This window comes from Sinocyclocheilus anshuiensis, unplaced genomic scaffold (assembly GCF_001515605.1).
Source record: "Sinocyclocheilus anshuiensis isolate Anshui unplaced genomic scaffold, SAMN03320099.WGS_v1.1 scaffold726, whole genome shotgun sequence".
NCBI lineage: Eukaryota > Metazoa > Chordata > Actinopteri > Cypriniformes > Cyprinidae > Sinocyclocheilus > Sinocyclocheilus anshuiensis.
The window spans coordinates 1,006,357-1,021,627 of record NW_015542365.1 but is presented as its reverse complement, the minus strand read 5'-3'; the positions used below and the strand labels follow the sequence as shown (position 1 = coordinate 1,021,627).

Here is a 15,271-nt window from a genome sequence, read left to right as displayed (position 1 = left end):
GCGTAACATTTCCGTCACACGCTTGAGGTATTCAGCCAATCACAACGCACTGGATAGCTGGCCAATCAGAGCACACCTCGCTTTTCAGACCGATGAGCTTTGTAAAAATCGACGCGTTTCAGAAAGGCGGGGCATAGAGGAGAAACAATAATGTACAGTATGTGGAAAATAATGTGTTTTTTTTTACCTTAAACCGCATAAACACATTGCATTACACCAAATACACCAAATAATGTTCTTTTTAGCAACATCATATGACCCCTTTAAGGAATATCACATGAGGAAGAGTGTTTCCCCCAAATATAAGCTCCATTGAAAATCTTTATTGAACTGTGGTATAAAATCAATATAACAAGAAGTAATTTTTGAGTGAGTTTAATATTGTAACTATTTTCTAATTTTGCTCTATTTTGATGAAGAGTCCAAACAAAGCCACAGCAGAACAGTGTCCTACAAGCAACAAACAGCAGCCTTTCATATTGAATGATTCACTTGATTTCTCACTGAATGAATCTGCCGTTTGAATGAATGATTTAATGTCTTACTCTAAAGATACTTGCCGCCACCTGCTGGCTGTTTTACTTTCATATTGTTGCTGTATTCTAACTTTATATATTTAAAACGTTAATTGTATAGTGTTATGCAATTATATATGTAGCTTGTTGCATATGTTGCATAGTGTTTAAATACACACAATATGCAAATAAATCATTGTGTACATATCAAATCCACCTGGCCTCTGTAACTGTCTCCTCTGTAAAACTATCACTTTCATTGATCAATAGTCAAATCTAGCCTAGTCAATGCAAAAACATTACATTAATTAATTCATAATTAATTTACCAATTTACTCATTTAACGTTAACGGATCGCCAGGCAGGCGTACAGCAGTGACAGGCAGACACATATAACAGTGTCCTGTATGGAAAGACATTTATCCATTTTCGCCTGTACAAGTGACCAACACTGAGCATTGGCAGCTAACGAGGCGCATTGGAGTGACGTCAACGACCCTCTTCGACTTCGAAAATTTTGTGCGCAAGTCAGATAATTTTGCATTAATATTTCAATTTTGTGCTATATGATTTTAAATGTGTTTAAAGTTTTGATTCATGCTTATTAGTTTTAAAAATGCATTATACATTTTTTGATTTATGCTTATTATTTTTCTATCCATGACCATTGTTTGCTATTCTGAAAATTTTGCTTTCATTTTTAAATCTTGTGCAATATATTTTTACTTGCGTTTTTAAAATTAGTTTTCATGCTTGTTATTATTTTTTTTTATCTGTGACTGCAATATTTTAGGCGGGAATCTGATCCCATACACATGTGCCTGCAGCAGAGACTGGACGTCCCAGTCTGTTTGTGACATATTGTGCAATTCTATAGATAGAACAGAGAAAGTTGAAATAAAATGATGGGAGGGAAAAACAGCAAAAGGCAGAGGAACAGAGGATGTGGGGAGGATGGTAAAAATGGAGGGAGAAGAGTTATATGGGGGTTTGTAGTAATGCTGTCCGGTTCTCATGTGTCAGGCCTTTCATTCCCCACTTATTACTCGCAGCTCAACTTCAGCTGCTTCCTCTCAAACAGGAAGAGGCTCTCAATGTTTCACAGACATGCTCAATGAACACCAACAGACACATGTTTGGACACACGTCCCTCAACTTAAATATAATAAAATATTAGAAAAGTACTTTATTTGAGGTAAAACCATTAAAAGCCACTAAAATAGACTGAATTTCATTTAGCCCGTTTCAACTCTAATTCTTAAAGCTCAAATTCAAAATTAAATTTGCAAATTCAAATTTGCTAAATCAATGACATCAGCGGTCCAGAACAGCTCCTCACACCACAGCATCCACTCTGCCACTGTGAAAGTCTGACCTCTAGAGGTGACCAGCTGGAACGGATGGATGAATGTTTTGTTTTAGCCAATCTATTTTGGAAAGCTTTTGAATAGTAGTGTGTTCTAATAAAGATGAATTAAAATATAAAAATTAAACAATAAAAAATACATTGTTATAACCTAAAAATAAATAATTCCATGATGCTGATTTTTCTTGCTGTTCCTCATCAACTAGAAAAGGCTTTTAAACAAGACTCAGTCAAACATTCATAAAAATATATATCAAGCAAGGATTGCGGAACGAACCAAAAGGAGGGGGGGCCTGGGGGGAGTGGGGATTGGGTTGCAGAACTAATTATAATATTAGAAACTATAAATAATATTACCTATAAAATAATAAATATATTACCTACTAATGGTATTAGTTAGTTGCCACATATATTAGCCTATGTGTTTTTAAGCTATGATTCTCCTACGATTCTGAAAACAAAACAGACAACCAAACGAAATATGTAATTTACTTGAGTTTCTGACAAAATGTTTTAGTAATGTTATAGTAAATTAGTCTGTTTACATTTACATTTAGTCATTTAGCAGACGCTTTTATCCAAAGCGACTTACAAATGAGGACAATAAAAGCAGTCAAAACTAACAAAAGAGCAACAATATATAAGTGCAAATGACAAGTCTCGGTTAGCCTAACGCAGTACACGAAGCAAGGTGTATATATATATATATATATATATGTGGAACAGATGTGTTTTTAGTCGTTTCGTGAAGATGTTTAAGGACTCAGCTGCTCGGATTGATTTGGGCAGGTCATTCCACGAGGAGGGAACAGTTAATGAAAAAGTCAGTGAAAGTGATTTTGTGCCTCTTTGAGATGGCACAATAATACGCCGTTCACTTGCAGAACGCAAGCTTCTAGCGGGCACATAACTCTGAAGTAATGAATTTAGGTAAATGGGTGCAGAGCCAGTGGTGGTTTTGCAGGAAAAAAACATTAATGCCTTGAATTTTATGCCAGCAGCTACCTGTAGCCAGTGCAAATTGATGAACAGAGGTGTGACATGCGTTCTCAACAACTGAAAGCAAGGCAGTCTCAGTCGAATGTCCACTTCTGAAGCCAGATTGGTTGCTGTCCAGGAGGTTGTTCTGTGTGAGAACGGCTGAGACTTGGTTGAACACAACTCGTTCAAGTGTTTTTGCAATGAAAGGTAGAAGGGAAACCGGTCTGTAGTTCTCTAAAAGAGTTGGGTTAAGAGTGGGTTTCTTAAGACTACATCCGGACTTTAAACTTTTATCAGTACTTTCGTTATTATTTAATGTTTGCAACACAGAAACGTAGCCTACTGTGCAAGTAGACTGTTTGTGAAGCTGTTTCAAACAAAGCTTTACATGATGAGCGCTGCTCTCTCTGGATCAGCGGCTGTGCAAAAGCAGGTTTAAATATTCCGATGTGATTGTGATTTCAATGCTTTAATAGACATAGCAGAATCACCGTCATTTAGAAATAAGATCGCGTGTTTGAATCAAGATCGCGATCTTTTAATGATTAAACGTGCATACATAGGCTATATAAGGCTCATATGTATTTTTCTAGCCCATGTCATATTTGTACCAGACCTCAAAAGTAACCTGGGCCCAGGCTCCCCCCCCCCCCCAAAGACTGCTAAATACGCCATAAGGAGAACTGCTAAACAAGGACTGCGAGAGGAATAATAGAAAAGTTGAGTAAACTGATCATTCTCCCAAATTCCTCAATACTGTCAACATTTCCATTACTGGAACTGGACTGTGACTCGCCGAACAAACAGCATCCTAGTGCCTAGAGGTAATGTGATGTACCCATCATTTAAAGATTAAACAATGTTTGGTGATGGACAATAATTATTTAAATGGGCTTTATGTAAATCATAAATGATGCCTGAAGCACTGAACAATATGCACAAAAGTATAATGTAATGATGCACAGAAATGACCTAACATTCATAAAGAGTTTCATTCTTTTCATGCTTTCCTTTTTTCATGCATGGATTGCTTAAAACTTAATGCAACTCTAGCAGACGCTTTCTGCATGTTCTTTGAGCATTGAATGCAGGAAGAACTAGTATGTGAATTTTCATTAGAAAATTTTCTTCTTCAAAGATTAAAAAAAATACAAATCTGTCTGCTGCAGTTGAAATGTCAAACACTGTTTCTGACCTTAATGGCAAGCATTGAAATCAGCAGAATGTCAATAGTCTAAAAATGGCAGCACTAATGTGCACTGTGTTTTGCAAAAGCTAATTTTCCCTGAATAAATTAACCAAATATCACTAGATTTCAAAGCCTTGTTTGCTTAGTTGGATGTACGGCATAATGAAATATATTTTTAAGTGAACTATCACTATCACACCTGAGTATATCTAGAAAAAGCTACATTGCCGTTCAAAGGTTTAGACACCTATTCATTCTTTATTATTACTATTTTCGACATTTTAGAATAATAGTAAAGTCATGAAAACTATAACAAAACAATTATGCATTGCCCAAAAAAGTCCAATATATAAATATTTAAAAGGTATTTAAAAAATCTTCAGATTTAAAAAAATCTATAGGTAAATTCTTCTATAGGTAAAGGACTTCACATGCATGTTCAGCACTTGTCTGCTTTTATTCACTCTCTGGTCCAAATTATCCACTTAAAACATGAATGCAATTGTAGTTTTGTAAAGAATTTCTTAAACAAGCTAAATTTATATTTATCTAAAAAACAAATTTCAAGCATTTAAACAGAATCCTTAAGATCAAACTTTTTTTTTTTTAATCAAAATTTCAGTCAGGTGTGTCTAAATGTTTGACTTTAAATGTCTGGAGTTCTGCATTGATTAATCATACAATGTGGTCTGGTCTTAATTTACCTCACAATTATAGACAAACACAATCTGACTAACATCACACAATAAATTATGAAGTGATCACAGTGCAGGGTATAGAAAGTAACTGAACCAAAAGTAACCTCCAAAAGCTCATTGGAGTCAATTTAAGGAGATGAAATTGGAAGTGTGGGTCGCACAGGTGCCCTACCCTTAAAATCTCTAAGAACACAATTTTATAGAACAGTGTACATGTTTTAATAACTGATTAGGATTTGTTTTTTTTGTTTTTTTTTTAGAAAACTTGTGTTTTGTGTTTGTTCATGTGGTGATATGTATTTCTTTGTCATTTTTGTCCTTGCTGCCTATCTTGACCAGGACTCCCTGGTAGAAGTGATATTGTATCTCAACAGGACCTTCCTGGTTAAATAAGTAAATAAAATATATATATATAATAATCTTGTATGATATACTCTTCGTGACAGATCCAATCCAAGGACTCTACATTCTCCCAGTGTCTTCTACAGAAACTATTTCTCCTATCATTGCTCTGCAAGAGGAAAACACAGGTGAAATAATACAGTTATGTTGCATTACATACATGGTACATCATTCACAACTGACAAGTTGCAGGGCAAAAACCCATAGACATATATCAAAGTTTGAAAAACCATAGAAATATTTTGCATGTGATGAATAAATAAATTAACGTGTTTTGCCTTTCCAGAGACCCCAGTAAGCCTGGACGATGTCACCACGTCCCCTGCCAAAGTGAAGTGCCCTGCTTGCCTTAAGATTGTCACCACTAAGATCCACTATAAACTGGGCAGCAATGCCTTCCTCTTTTGTTGTCTCTTATCTGTGGTAGGGTAAGTATTCTATAGTGAATAATGAATCATTAAACATTGTGTGTCTCCGAGCAACACACACAGGTGGTCTGGAATAAGTGAGTGAATGATTCAATAACTCAGTCACTGTAAGGGATAGTTTGCTCAGAAACTAAAATGAAGAATGTGGATAACCAAACAGTTTTGGGGACAACTGACTTAAATGAACAAAACAAACAAAAACAACAACAAAAATACAGAGACATTTCTCACTAAAGAAAATCACACGAGCTTAGAAAGACATGAGAGTGAGTAAATGATGAAAGAATTTTCATTTTGGGGCTAACTATAACTTTCATTTGTTGCTGAATGAATCATTGCTTTGAAAGAAACAATTCGATGAATGATTCAGTGATTCACTCACACAGTAACTTGTCAGCACCTACTAGTGTATCCGTAGCTACGTTTACATGGACACCTTTTGTTTCAATCGGAATGAAACAACACAGACAAACAGAGTCAAACAAAAATCCCATTGCTGCATATTAGCACTTTTGGTGAGAAATATCTCCGCTAGAGACAGGAGAAACGGAGCTTTTACATCATGGGTTAACTGAAATCCCCTCCTAGCGGTGAACCATTGAATTGAACAGTTATGGAAGCCACACTGATCAACACCATCCTTACACTCAGCTAATCAGATTCAAAAACCAGAACTGTTGTATTATTGGTCACATGTACATATCGTATTAAGTTTCTCTCTGTATATGAATCTGCTAAGCAGGCAATTAACCTACATAAAAATGGATGTTTATTTCTACAGTATCAGAGTAGACATTTATTGCCACTCTGTTGTTTCTGGGACAGGTGTCTGGCTGGATGTTGCCTGGTCCCCTTCTGTATGAATCGCTTCAAAGATGTCGCCCACAGGTGTCCATCCTGCCACAAAGATATCTGTTCAGTAAACAGGATTTGAAGCAAAAAGTAATACAGTTATTAATCTGTAACAACATGACTGTGAAAACCTCCAGAAGAGCTTGAAGCTGAGCACAGGACACTGTCAGGCCTGTTTTTGCAGCAAAAAGGATTTTTATCTCTTTGCTGGGGAAGTCAATATGTAGACTTTGAGATGTGGCAAAACTACATGTACAAATGAATTAATCTATAGTCAAGTTAAGCAATTAATAATGGACTATTAACATTAAGAGGATCTAATGTGCTACACTAATATTGTGCTAGTGGCCACCAGTCATTTGTATTAATCACTTCCAATAGGCTTTTAGGGTGGTAGAATCAGTCATGACTAGTGGTGGAAGAAGTACACACCATGCACTACTGGCTCATTTTGAGTGAGACATGACCAAATCATTGGTTTAGACTCACTCCGACCAGACTGAATCAGAGTTGTTAACTCCTGCATTTGGATCAGTTGAATTCACAATTGACTCAACTCATCAAGAATCAATTCATTCACCAAATGACCATCACTATCACGACTTGGAGAGGGTCACTACAAAATAAGTAACAAGTACAAAATAGTACTTATAGTAGGCTTAGTATATCATACATATATACTACAAGTACAAATTTTTCATATACACGGGATCTAGTACATTTTTTTTTGTTTGAAATCATTCACCAGTCATGACCAGTGAGGACAGTAGCACATTTGGATAACAATCCAGTCCCTTGAAACAAAATATGTTTATCATTGCAACATCTCGTTAAATGATATCCAAATAAAAATTCCCAAGTTTGAGTGACATTTGTGATTCTACTACTACTTTGCATTTACGTCAGAGTTAGATAGACTGGAGAACTGTAATAAGAGGAATATAAATGTCACTATGTAAACAATGGATTTGTTTTTGTACACGAAACTTTCTAATACATCACGGAGTCCAATTTCCATTTGAAAATATGTATAATGTTAAATATTCAGAATATAAAAACAATGGTTTCAGCAACTCTTATGACAAAAATAAACAAAAACAGACACAATTTTGAATGTCATTCCTCTGATATATTTAAGAGACTCTAAAGCATCCTCTACGACAGTATTTTCACAATACATCAATTTTCATTGACACGTGATGGCATATATATACTCATATCTTTAAAACTATTCACAAAATAGAGCTCATGGATGCACCAAACATGTATAAAAATATGTATTACATCCATTAAAATATATACACAATGTGCAAAACATATGGCATACAAATGATGATTGATCTCCCGCTTTGGAGCATGTTCAAAGGTGGCAGTAAATATCACCCAGAGTCATCACCACTGATACATAATATACATCAATGTGTGGTAAAAAGCATGACATCCAGATGAGTCCAGCAGACGTTACTGAAAATAAGGAGCTAGGATTCCTAAATCTCTACATGAAGCTTAACACAAGCTGAGCTTTGACATCCTAAATGGCAAAAACACAAGCCATGGGTTTCTAAAGCTCAGCCAGAACAGGCATCCATGCAAACAGTTGATGTAAAACTGAAATGATGCTCTGATATCTGATCTACTGCATATACTGTATACAATACAGCACTGTATATAAAACACAAGTTATTGCTTTACTCTCCAACTGCACTATGAAACAGCAAACGGGACTCTTATATCGACTCTTTTCATCTTTAAACTTTTTACAATCAACTAAATTCAATGCAGATTAACATTTTTCTCCAACAGAAAAATCCTCAACCATCTACAATACCGTTCAAAAATTTGGGGTAAGATTTTTTTAAAAATGTTTTTGAAAGTCTCTTATTCTAGCAACTGTATGTATTTTTTAATGTATTTTTGTGACTTTGTAGCCTTCTAAAGTACACGTGATTTGTTGCTTCCGCAAAGCAATCTGCCCTTTTCATAGAATTTCATACCGACTCACCAAACTTATATACTCCTAGAACAAACATTCAGGGGCAGGGGGGATGGGACAGAAGCCATCGCCTTATTAGAAGTCAGTATACAATCAAAAATTATATTTCAAGACCTTACATACAACTGCTTTAAAATAACTGGTTTCTATTAAATAATACAGTTTAAAATGATTTATTCCTGTGAAGAAGCTGAATTTTCAGCAGCCATTACTCCAGTCTTCATTGTCAAATTATCCTTAAGAAATCATTCTAATATGCTAATTTGGTGCCCAAGAAACATTATCAATACTGAAAACAATTCATATTTTTGTGGAAACCATGATACTGTTTTTTTCAGGTTTCTTTGATGAATAGAAAGATGAAAATAACTTAATTTATTTGAAATATAAACGTTTTGTAACAAATGTCTTTACTGTTACTTTAAATCAAGTTAAGGTGCCCTTGCTGTATAAAACACTTACCCCGAATTTCTGAACGGTACTGTATGCATCTACATGAAGCGGCATAGTACAATATTTGGCCTCTTTGTTTATAAGTTTTAATGCCACAGAAGGCCTAAAACAAAAGAGGCATCACATGACAGAAACCTAGCAAGGTCAGTGTATTATATTCTTTCTCCTCCACTTGCTTGTCAGAGTAATAGTTTGCTAAAATATTGCACCAGGTTGCATTATAACAGCAGTCAGCAATGCCAAAAACTGCTCTGAACAGTCAGGCACATGCATTATTCCTTATTATCTGACTAAATTTGCCCCTAAAGCTAAACATAGACGTGAAAGATTATACTAGCTAGGACTAGTATTTGGCATTTTTTTCTTCCCTGGAGAGGCCACAATTTGAACAGTATGCAGAGTGAACAGTACAAAGCCTTAAAAACAGAGCCGATGAGCATTGTTAATCGCTCGACTAGTAAGCAGACGACACACGTAACACTGAATCACAAAAAGCTGATAAAAGATCTCTTTTATAAAAGCTCATCTGTAAAGGTGCTTTGAAGCTGTGCGGTTGATCTAACTAACTGTGATGAGCAGTTCATCACTGCAGCAGGAAAAGTGTTGTACATCTTGTACAAATAATGTATGTCCCTTTGGATCAAACATAACTCGCTTTACATAAATGAAAGATGAAAAAAATGTTAGTTCAAAGCCAGTGGACGCGTGTATTGCCTCGCTGAATGGAAAGGTGTCTCGTCAGAGCACGATTTATATATTTATATATATCAGAAAGGGCTAAACAGAAGGAAAAACAACAAGAGGTTGTTTCTCTGAAAGACATCACATTAATTTGATTATTCACATGCTGCCAAGATATTTGCAAATATAAAATGTTGTTCATTTACACAGATATTTCATTTGGATGGTCTATAGCAATTTCGAACAGTACAACTTGAACATAAAGGCAGTAAAACAGACAGAGACGCTCAGCCAAACAAACACATGCACCCACACGCAAATATTTAGTATAGGAACCTGACAAAACATGCCTGTTAAAAATGTCTGAACACCAATGTAGACAAATCTGGATCAATTAGTTCTCTGATTCCCTCAACAAACGAATTCTTAAGCTGCAAGTGACATTTAACATGGAGTAAAGTCATCAGTTACCACTTCAACTGTCCGGTTCACTTCTAAAACCACAGAGAGCTTTACATTTTCAAAACTCCAGGAGGAATAAATCACTATCATGTGATGTTGTCCAGGAGTACAAAGATGCCCTGTGTTCATACATTATATATAGTGCTGGTCGAGATCACTTTATTTAGTGTCAACTGTCACTTCTGATGGCTTCATTTACATAATCTGATTGCAGCGTCTCTGACGGAAATTTGTTCCATGGCATCGAAAATATGCAAATAAGTCAGAACTCAAAATATAGCGACCACTGTGAGAACCGAACTGAGAGAAACATTGGAAAAAATCTGGAACTTCTTTTACAGTATGATGCACCTAAAGTCAATTGGGTCAAAACACACAACATTCCACTGAAGTGATGAACAATCACACACAGACAAGGGGTCGGACATCCAACAAGTCAGACAAAATTGTTTTTTCTTTTTGCTTTTCTTTTTTTTATACAGATATTTGTTCTTATAGATTATTTACATAAAATTAGATTAATTTCAGACCATTTCACAATGGTATAGTGGAACCTATCGCCTGTTAATCGAAATGGGATGTTTTTTGGCTGAAATTGAGATGACAAATTAACTGAAACAAAATTTCCATGTGTCCAGGATTAAAAAAAAAAATGTCTGCAATTCTCAGATCCAAATCAAACCAAATGCTCTTTGCAACCTCATCCAAGATTGGCAATTATGTTTACAGAAAATCTGCAATTGTAGCCAGTCATCTTTCAAACAATATCAAAACAAAACGCAAATTTCCTAAAGAAGTTGGTAAGTGATATGTTAAATAGATCTTCATCAAACTATACTAGCATTTGACAGTTTAGGGTCGGTAAGACTTTTTGTTTTGTTTTTGAAAGAATTTGAATGCTCACTAGGCTGCATTCGATCAAAATACAGTAAAAACAGTACAATTGAGAAATATTTCTACAATATAAAATTTCTATTTTTTAAAAGTTTTCTATTTTAATATAATTTAAAATGTCATTTATTCCTGTGATGACAAACCTGAATTTTCAGCAGCCATAAGTCCTCAGTGTCACATGATCTTTCAGAAATTTTTCATATTCATTTTTTTCTGATGCATAGAAACATTTAACCATATTTTGTAACATTATAAATGTCTTTTGATCAATTAAATGGACCTTTCCTGAACAACTCAATTAATTTCTCTTTTAAAACAATCTTACTGACCCCAAACTTTTGAATGGTAGTGTATTTGCCAGCGAATCTTGCAGACAACAGGCTGTTCAGTTGCTGCAGTCAGCGGTGGAAAAGGGGATTCTGGGAAATGTGGCTTAGGTTGAATCTGACATTTTCATCCTCCACACAGACACTCATGATTACGTACAGGAGCACTAATGGCGTCATTGCTCAAGGCTCAATTTTGCACAAACAAAGTGAACTCTACTGTGATGCCACATCGTCTGGAACTGACAGCTTACCCTTCCTTAAAATTAGCTGTGAGGATATTTAGAGACTCACTGCAACCAATCTGATGTCAATGGCACATCAATGAAAAAAACAAAATAGCAATACAGCAGAATTCCATCTGCCCAAAAGCAGCTCCCTCTCAGAATGGCACAGCAAAGAGAGCACATTCAGGACCTAGCCAGCATTACCCACAAGGCTCATGTGTCTGATCAAACAAGAGCAATAATGTGAAAGAGAACAGATGGTGATTAGAACCAGCATAAGTGAAGTGTACAGCTGAGCTGGAGTCTAGTCACATATAGCTGCCAGGCGTGAACCGCCGCCACACTGACAATCCCTTCTTCCCCTACTGTACGCCCCACAGACACACAGTTTGTTGTGCGAGTGAAAGTATAACCGTGTTTGAAGCGATTCCTCTCAGTCCCAGTGCAACTGCAGGTCATGAGTGTCCAGGAATTCAGAGGTGATGCCCAATGGATTGAGTCCGCCAATGGGCCCAGGCATTGTGAGGTCCAGCCACTCCATGTTGTCCAGGCCAGTGTCTTGGAGACTAAAGGACAGGGAGGAGGAGGAAGGTGGAGGTGGGTCGGTGAATCCCAGCTCGGACGTGTCCATTGGGGAGTTTGACTGCTCCAGTATCTGGTTTTGCAGCTCCTCCAGTAGGCCCAAAGTCCTCTGCTCCGGCTCTGCGTCCCCCACCAGCGTGCCCTCCAGCAGAGCCTCCAACTGGTTGTCAGAGTCCAGGGAGGCCAGGCTGGGCATGGGTTCCAACATCAGCGCCGGCGGGGGTGCCATCTGCACCTGGGCAGGTGGTCGGGACAGGGCGGTGTTGATGGGCAGGGTGGTGATGCTGGCCGTAACGGGCATCATCTTAGGCACAGATGGGTCCTGTTGACTAAAGGGAGTGATCTCTGCAGAAAATAAAATAAAAGGGGTGGCACAAGAAATTAAAAGGTTGACAAAAAAAGTTAAATGGATCATCAAACTACACAAAAAGTTCAAAAGTTTAGGGTAAGGGATTTTTTCTTTTTTTTCTTTCTTTTATGCAGCCATTACTCCAGTCTTCAGTCTCACATGATCCTTCAGTAATCATTCTAATACGTTTATTAAGAAATTAATACTGTTATTCAAGTTTCTTGAACACCAAGTTCAATAAACATGAATAACAGTATTAAATTCTTTCAAAAAAGAAAATCTTACTGACACCAAACTTTTGAACGGTAGTGTATTTGCCACTGAATCTTGCAGATGCCAGGCTGTTACTGCAATCAGCGCTGGAAAAGGGGCTTCTGGGAAATGTAGCCAGGATGAGTCTGACATTCTCAGCCTCCACACAGACAATTTTGAAAATAAACATCTGTATCTGGATTTATAGTTTGAGTTGACAAATGAACGTGATCTATTGTAGTCTGCAGCAAAATGACAAACTCACCTCCACTTTCTATTAAAATGTCAAAGAGATCATCCATCTGTTGACTCGTTGCTGTGGGAATCTGCAAATTGACAAAAAATGAAAATTACTTTTCAATTCAAGGTAGGGGTGAGCGATATACCGGTAGACACGATTAACCGGTAGACACCGGTTGTGCTACGTGGTCACGAAAACTGACTAACGTTTACACACGTTTTTAAGCATTGCGGTTTAAAAACAAGTGATTTTAAGCTGTTGAAACGCAATAAGCAGCGAAAGACAACTAATTTCGCTATATGCATGTGCTGTCTGAGAGTGTTTCTGAGCACTGTCAGAGAGACCCGCGCACATGAAGACGCTGCTCATAGAGCATGGGAGTTATTTTGCCACTTTATAGGCCTTTGACATACTTGTACGTGTCAAAATGAAAAAGACATGTCTTTGCAAGTATCCTCATAAACACAGTAACTTAAGTTTTAAGTGAAAACATGTGTAACAGTATATCCAGGAATTCAGAGGTGATGCCCAATGGATTGAGTCCAACGATGGGCCCAGGCATAGTGATGTCCAGCCACTCCATGTTGTCCAGGCCAGTGTCTTGGAGACTAAAGGACAGGGAGGAGGAGGAAGGTGGAGGTGGGTCGGTGAATCCCAGCTCGGACGTGTCCATTGGGGAGTTTGACTGCTCCAGTATCTGGTTTTGCAGCTCCTCCAGTAGGCCCAAAGTCCTCTGCTCCGGCTCTGCGTCCCCCACCAGCGTGCCCTCCAGCAGAGCCTCCAACTGGTTGTCAGAGTCCAGGGAGGCCAGGCTGGGCATGGGTTCCAACATCAGCGCCGGCGGGGGTGCCATCTGCACCTGGGCAGGTGGTCGGGACAGGGCGGTGTTGATGGGCAGGGTGGTGATGCTGGCCGTAACGGGCATCATCTTAGGCACAGATGGGTCCTGTTGACTAAAGGGAGTGATCTCTGCAGAAAATAAAATAAAAGGGGTGGCACAAGAAATTAAAAGGTTGACAAAAAAAGTTAAATGGATCATCAAACTACACAAAAAGTTCAAAAGTTTAGGGTAAGGGATTTTTTCTTTTTTTTCTTTCTTTTATGCAGCCATTACTCCAGTCTTCAGTCTCACATGATCCTTCAGTAATCATTCTAATACGTTTATTAAGAAATTAATACTGTTATTCAAGTTTCTTGAACACCAAGTTCAATAAACATGAATAACAGTATTAAATTCTTTCAAAAAGAAAATCTTACTGACACCAAACTTTTGAACGGTAGTGTATTTGCCACTGAATCTTGCAGATGCCAGGCTGTTACTGCAATCAGCGCTGGAAAAGGGGCTTCTGGGAAATGTAGCCAGGATGAGTCTGACATTCTCAGCCTCCACACAGACAATTTTGAAAATAAACATCTGTATCTGGATTTATAGTTTGAGTTGACAAATGAACGTGATCTATTGTAGTCTGCAGCAAAATGACAAACTCACCTCCACTTTCTATTAAAATGTCAAAGAGATCATCCATCTGTTGACTCGTTGCTGTGGGAATCTGCAAATTGACAAAAAATGAAAATTACTTTTCAATTCAAGGTAGGGGTGAGCGATATACCGGTAGACACGATTAACCGGTAGACACCGGTTGTGCTACGTGGTCACGAAAACTGACTAACGTTTACACACGTTTTTAAGCATTGCGGTTTAAAAACAAGTGATTTTAAGCTGTTGAAACGCAATAAGCAGCGAAAGACAACTAATTTCGCTATATGCATGTGCTGTCTGAGAGTGTTTCTGAGCACTGTCAGAGAGACCCGCGCACATGAAGACGCTGCTCATAGAGCATGGGAGTTATTTTGCCACTTTATAGGCCTTTGACATACTTGTACGTGTCAAAATGAAAAAGACATGTCTTTGCAAGTATCCTCATAAACACAGTAACTTAAGTTTTAAGTGAAAACATGTGTAACAGTATATTGGATCCGGGGCTGTCTGTCATGTTCATGTTAATCAAACAACAAAAGAGAAAAAATCTCACTGCACTTGACTAAATCACTTTTGCAACTTTAATAAGAAGAAATATATATTTAATTTAAACAGTGAAGAATATGCAGTGTTTTTATCAGGGTTCCCACTCTTTCATGAACACCAGATTCAAGGACTTACAAGGACTTTTTAAAGCACCAATTATTTTTATCAAGCAACTATCAAATTCACACCCCAGAACCAAACAAAGTAGTTTCGCTTTCACAACGAAACACACAGCCTCTGCAGGACATGGCGGCGGCGGCAACAAGAATACTACAACAAGAATAAAAGTTACACCTTCTTTCTTTGCGTGAACATTTGGGCGGCGTTATGCAAATCTTCCCACATAGTGAGGTA

General features: G+C 37.4%; 1 protein-coding gene across 1 annotated transcript in view; it reads right to left on the bottom strand.

Moving 5' to 3' along the window:
* Positions 1-11,153: 11,153 nt before the first annotated feature.
* Positions 11,154-15,271, bottom strand: part of LOC107692080 (MKL/myocardin-like protein 2) — a 24,726-nt gene continuing 20,608 nt past the window's right edge. The window contains exons 13-14 of the mRNA XM_016490984.1: positions 14,381-14,441; positions 11,154-12,394 (exon numbers count right to left, since the gene is read on the bottom strand). Coding sequence (XP_016346470.1) covers positions 11,901-12,394; positions 14,381-14,441 — 555 coding nt within the window. The 3' untranslated portion in view covers positions 11,154-11,900. The remainder of the gene's footprint in view (positions 12,395-14,380; positions 14,442-15,271) is intronic.